Source organism: Gopherus flavomarginatus, chromosome 5 (genome assembly GCF_025201925.1).
Source record: "Gopherus flavomarginatus isolate rGopFla2 chromosome 5, rGopFla2.mat.asm, whole genome shotgun sequence".
NCBI classification, from domain to species: domain Eukaryota; kingdom Metazoa; phylum Chordata; order Testudines; family Testudinidae; genus Gopherus; species Gopherus flavomarginatus.
The window spans coordinates 744,924-750,444 of record NC_066621.1 but is presented as its reverse complement, the minus strand read 5'-3'; the positions used below and the strand labels follow the sequence as shown (position 1 = coordinate 750,444).

The 5,521-nt window shown below is 66.2% G+C and overlaps 1 protein-coding gene across 3 annotated transcripts; it reads left to right on the top strand.

The window, feature by feature from the left end:
* The first annotated feature begins 206 nt into the window (after positions 1 to 206).
* On the top strand, positions 207 to 3,198 carry PPP4C (protein phosphatase 4 catalytic subunit). Of its 3 annotated transcripts, XM_050952397.1 has the most exons (9): positions 213 to 446; positions 992 to 1,091; positions 1,208 to 1,259; positions 1,349 to 1,399; positions 1,513 to 1,614; positions 1,712 to 1,885; positions 1,963 to 2,089; positions 2,269 to 2,458; positions 3,040 to 3,198. In XM_050952397.1, exons 2-9 carry the CDS (start codon positions 994 to 996, stop codon positions 3,167 to 3,169), a joined length of 924 nt encoding a protein of 307 aa, XP_050808354.1. In that variant the 5' UTR covers positions 213 to 446; positions 992 to 993; the 3' UTR covers positions 3,170 to 3,198. The 3 variants fall into 3 exon arrangements, with proteins under 3 accessions (XP_050808355.1, XP_050808354.1, XP_050808356.1); XM_050952398.1 differs by lacking the exon at positions 1,712 to 1,885 and having other exon boundaries at positions 207 to 446; XM_050952399.1 differs by lacking the exons at positions 213 to 446; positions 992 to 1,091; positions 1,208 to 1,259 and having other exon boundaries at positions 1,496 to 1,614.
* The last annotated feature ends 2,323 nt before the right edge of the window (positions 3,199 to 5,521 follow it).

The window sequence follows — 5,521 nt, the reverse complement described above, 5'->3', positions numbered from 1 at the left end:
GGGGGGGGGGGCCAGGGGGCGGGGCCAGGGGCCAGGGGGCGGGGCTGGGCAGGGGGTTCGGTTCTGTGCGGGACGCGCAGCCCCTCCTCCCCGAGCTCCCCCCGGGTGGGCGGGGGGCTCAGTATCGTGCAGGAAGGGGCGGGCCGGGGCACTGGCAGGGGGACTCAGCGGAAGGGGCGGTACGTATGACGTAATTTCCGGCTGCCCTTACCGGTGCCGACCCTCCTCGGTGATGTCATTTCCCGCCTCTCCCCGAGCCGATATTGTTTTGTTCTTCCGTCATATCCGTTTGCGTCACTTAGTGCAGTTTCCGGTCCCTCTCGTTACACTTGGTTGTGACGTCACTTCCTGTCCAGGCTCTGGCTTTCGCTTTCCGGTGGGGAAGTGACGCTGTCGCCGGCAGGGGGCGGGGCCAGCCGCGCTCGGAGCCGGGGACGGAGCCCCAGGTGCGGGGGGCAGGAGGGGCCGCGGGGAGGGAGGGAGCGGGGGACCGGGGCTGCCGGGGGTGGGGGGGAGGGAGCGGGGGGCCGGGGCTGCCGGGGGGGGTGGGAGGGAGGGAGCGGGGGGCCGGGGCTGCCGGGGGGGGGTGGGGGGGAGGGAGCGGGGGCCGGCGCGGCCGGGGGGGAGAGGAGGGAGCGGGGGGCCGGGGCTGCCGGGGGGGGTGGGGGGAGGGAGCGGGGGGCCGGGGCTGCCGGGGGGGGGGGAGGCGGAGGGAGCGGGGGGCCGGCGCTGCCGGGGGGGGGGGAGGGAGCGGGGGGCCGGCGCGGCCGGGGGGGGGGAGGAGGGAGCGGGGGGCCGGGGCGGCCGGGGGGGGGGAGGCGGAGGGAGCGGGGGGCCGGGGCTGCCGGGGGGGGGGAGGCGGAGGGAGCGGGGGGCGGGCGCTGCCGGGGGGTGGGGGGGAGGAGGGAGCGGGGGGCCGGCGCTGCCGGGGGGGCTGAGCGCGGCGCGTGGCCCTTCTCCCCCCGCTGACCCCCCCCCCCGTGCCCGGCAGCCATGGCCGAGATCAGCGACCTGGACCGGCAGATCGAGCAGCTCCGGCGCTGCGAGCTCATCAAGGAGAGCGAGGTGAAGGCGCTGTGCGCCAAGGCCCGGTGAGCGCCGCCCGCGGCTGGGGGCCTCGGAGGGGGCTGGGGGCGCGGGGCTGGGGGGACCCCGGGGGGGCTGGCACTGGGGCCTCTCTCCTGACGTGTTTCCCCCTGTGTGGCAGGGAGATCCTGGTGGAGGAAAGCAACGTGCAGCGGGTGGATTCTCCTGTGACAGTGAGTGGCGGTCGGCGGGGGGGAGGATGGGGGTCGGGGTGCAGGTCCTGGTGTCTCAGCCCATCCCCTAACGTCTCTCCTCCCCCCAGGTGTGTGGGGACATCCACGGTCAGTTCTATGACCTCAAGGAGCTCTTCAGGGTGAGTAGAGACCCCCCACTGTCCCATCGCCCCGCCCCACGCTGCCCCCTTCCTGTCTCATTGCCCCCCCGTGCTGCCCCTTTCCTGTCCCGTCAGCCCCTCTCTACCCGCAGGTCGGGGGTGACGTCCCAGAGACCAATTACCTCTTTATGGGCGACTTCGTGGATCGGGGCTTCTACAGTGTTGAGACCTTCCTACTGCTGCTGGCACTCAAGGTGAGACCCCCCCCAACTGCCCCATGACCCCCTCTGCCACTGCCCAGCCCCCACTAGCCAGGTCGCTGGGCCCCTGCTAACCCCTCCCCTGCCCCAGGTGCGCTACCCTGACCGCATCACACTGATCCGGGGCAACCATGAGAGCCGGCAGATCACGCAGGTGTACGGCTTCTACGATGAGTGTCTGCGCAAGTACGGCTCCGTCACCGTGTGGCGCTACTGCACCGAGATCTTCGACTACCTCAGCCTGTCGGCCATCATCGACGGCAAGGTGGGCCGGGCCGGGCCGGGGGCCGGGGGCTGCGGCCAGGACTCCTGGGTTCCTAACCTCTCCCCCCACCTCTGCAGATCTTCTGCGTCCACGGGGGCCTCTCCCCGTCCATCCAGACACTGGATCAGATCCGCACGATTGATCGAAAGCAGGAGGTGCCACACGACGGGCCCATGTGTGACCTGCTCTGGTCTGACCCTGAAGGTATGGGGGGCAGGAGGCAGGGGATGGGGCTGTGTAGTGGGAGAGCGGGCAGGTCCAGGGATGCGCTGAGGGGTGGGGGCAGGGCCAGTGGTTGTATGGGGATGTGGGGGCGGGGCTGACGGAGGCAGGTCACCGGGGAGCAGGGCTGGCCTCTCACCCCGCTGCCCCCCGCCCCCCAGACACAACGGGCTGGGGTGTGAGCCCGCGGGGCGCCGGGTACCTCTTTGGCAGCGACGTGGTTGCCCAGTTCAACGCCTCCAATGACATCGACATGATCTGCCGCGCCCACCAGCTGGTCATGGAGGGGTACAAGTGGCACTTCAACGAGACTGTGCTCACAGTCTGGTCGGCCCCCAACTACTGCTACCGGTGAGCGCATGGGGGCTGCAGGGCAGGGCTGAGGGGCACCGGCAGGATAGAGGCGGGGCTGGGCTGTCAGAGGCTGTGAGTCGGGAGTGAGGGGCACCGGTGTGGGGGGGCAGGGCTGGGCTAGCAGGGGCTGCGGGTCGGGAGTGAGGGGCACCGGCAGAGCTGGGGAGGGGGGGCAGGGCTGGGCTAGCAGGGCTGCGGGTCGGGAGTGAGGGGCACCGGCAGAGCTAGGGGAGGTCAGGGCTGGGCTAGCAGGGGCTGCGAGTCGGGAGTGAGGGGCACCGGCAGAGCTGGGGAGGGGGGGCAGGGCTGGGCTAGCAGGGGCTGCGGGTCGGGAGTGAGGGGCACCAGCAGAGCTAGGGGAGGTCAGGGCTGGGCTAGCAGGGGCTGCGAGTCGGGAGTGAGGGGCACTGGCAGAGCTGGGGAGGGGGGGCAGGGCTGGGCTAGCAGGGGCTGCGGGTCGGGAGTGAGGGGCACCGGCAGAGCTGGGGGGGGGGGCAGGGCTGGGCTAGCAGGGGCTGCGGGTCGGGAGTGAGGGGCACCAGCTGAGCAATATGTTCCCCCCCCCCCCCCCCCCGCAGGTGTGGGAACGTGGCTGCCATCCTGGAGCTGGATGAGCACCTGCAGAAGGAATTTATCATCTTTGAAGCTGCCCCCCAGGAGACCCGGGGGATCCCCTCCAAGAAGCCCGTTGCCGACTACTTTCTGTGACACCCCTCCCCCACCAGACTGAGGCTTCCCCTGCTGGGGGGTTTGGGGGCACTTGGGGAGCTGATCCCGGCCCCACTCGTTTCCTGGGGTGTTGAACGTGGGGCCACCCAGAATCCAGCCCTGCTCTGGGTTGAACTGACTGTTACCTCCCTGCCCCCGTCTCCCTCCTGCTCTGTGTTACCCCTCCCCCTCCGTAGCACCCCCAAATCAACAGCTGATTTCTCCAGGCTTCAGTCCCCCGCCTCTTATTTAATATCAGGGCCCCTCCCCGCTGCAGCCCCGGCCTCGCTGCGGCAGGGCATCTGCCCTCCCAAACTGGATCCCACATATTGGGGGGACCGCAACCCAGTCAGACACCCCAGTATCCTGTGGGTCACCCCACAACTTCATCTCTCCTGAGGGACCAGTTTCCCCACCCACCCCGTCTCTCTGGGGAGGGGGGGCTATTCCTACACCCCCATTTCTCTCTGGGGAGGAGCCCCTCCTGATCTGTCTCCTCTTGACATTTTTATTTCTTCGGTTTAATTATTTTTTCCAATTTTTGCCTTTTTTGTTCATTTTAGATTAAAAAAAATTCTAATAAAAATGGGGAAAAAAGGAAAAAAAAAATAAAAGGACATTTGTACAAAGGTGGAGACATGGTGAGTGTTTAGCCAGTCCCTGCCCTGGGCTGGGTGAGAGCCGGCACCCCCCAGGGGAAATGTGTGGAATTAAGTTGCTGGGGCTGGGAGTAGCTTGGGAGGGATTCCTTCCCCGTCCCCCCGGACACCCGGCAGAGTCATTTCCCTTGTCTGTGCCGGTGTGGGGCAGGACTCCGAAGCACAGAGCCAGGGATCGAACCCAGGAGTCCTGGCTCCTCCACCATTAGCCTTCCTTTAGCTCTTCCGGGACTTGGCAGCGTTTCAGTGTAGCGGGAGTGTTTGAACGCGGCCACGCAGCAGCGCCAGCGTGCCTGGGGGCAGTGAGGGGAAATGAGAGACACAGAGCCAGCTGCCTCTGCGAGTGGCAGTAGCACACTGAGGGCAGAGCTGCCCATCGGCCTGCTGGGCCCATCCTGCTCTGGCTAGGAGACCGGGGAGCCCTGGCAGATGGCAGTGGGGGCGCACACAGTCCCTGCACTGGCAACCTCATCCGTCCTTGAGGCCCCCTGTGTTTCATAGACTCTGGGGGGGTGGGGGGCAGGGATCATCTGGGCTGAGCCCCAACCTGAGAACCCCCCATCTGGACTGAGCCCCGACCTGAGAACCCCCCAGCTGCGCTGAGCTGCCAGGCTGGAGAATCCCCATCAGCTCTGCCTGGGCCATATTTGCAGCCTCTTTCCAGGTGGGATTGTCCAGCCGCTGTGGCATGTCAGACCTTCCTCAGCAGGAGCGACAAGCCGGGGTGATGATCTGTTCCCCATAGAGGTGCTGCCCAGCCGGGCCCCACTCTCCCGGAGCCGGCCCTACGTTAAGCCGACAAGCTGGAGCTCCTGGAGTCTCTCGCTCGAGGGCAGGTTCTGAGCCTTTCTTCCTCCCCGGGGCTCTTCTCTGACCCCTCCAATGGCTCAATGTCCTCCTGGAGCTGCAGGCACCAGAGCCGGCCCTGGGATCCCGGCCGCCCCAGGGCCGAATCCTGAGGGAAAATCCCCTCTGCTGCTCCGCGAGAACCCCCGTTTGCACAGCCCTTTCGGCCCCAGCACTGCACTGAGAGCTCCTGTTCCACTGATTATTCCCGCCTGCCCGCCCCCCCCCAACTTGCTGAAAGTCCCTGCATCCCCAGGCAGAGCCCCCCAGCCAGTAAGTGCAGCTGGCCCTCGTCCCGCCCAGGGACCGGCATATATGTGTAGCTGGATTCAAACACACCGTGTCTGCTTGTGCCCGTTTACCCAGCACCCCGCTGGCTCTACCAGTGACCTCTTCTCCATGCCCCCCTCACTCCCCAGGTCCGGGGCTGCTGCAAACTTCACCAGTAGTGATTTTGTTTTCTTCCAGTCCCTGACAAGCGGTTAAGTGCCAAGAACCGGTCCCTGCGGCCCCCACTGCAAACAATTCCCCGTTTGCAGTTGCGTTTTGAGACCAGTTAGCCACGTTTTCATCCATTTCACGTGGGCCAGGTTCAGTTTATATTGTTCTAGGGGGCAGAGGTCGAAGTACGTTGTGTCAGCGCTATGACCTTTGTCAATCAAACTTGCCATCCCAGCAGAAAGGGTCATCAAATGAGTTTGACTGGCTCTATTTGCCGCGAGCCCATGGTGACTTGCGTTTAGTCCATTCCTCGCCGTTAATACTTTCTTCATTGAGTCCTAGAGCAGCTGCTCCATTATCTTGCCAGGGACAAATGTCAAGGTGACTCGGAGGTCTGTAATTACCC

What these genes read in the sequence shown, in the direction of transcription:
- PPP4C (XM_050952397.1), top strand. Translation starts at nt 994, where the DNA reads ATGGCCGAGATCAGCGACCTGGACCGGCAGATCGAGCAGCTCCGGCGC. An exon ending in ACCTCAAGGAGCTCTTCAGG is followed by an intron (nt 1,400 to 1,512) that starts GTGAGTAGAGAC and finishes CTCTACCCGCAG; the next exon opens with GTCGGGGGTGACGTCCCAGA. An exon ending in GCCCCCAACTACTGCTACCG is followed by an intron (nt 2,459 to 3,039) that starts GTGAGCGCATGG and finishes CCCCCCCCGCAG; the next exon opens with GTGTGGGAACGTGGCTGCCA.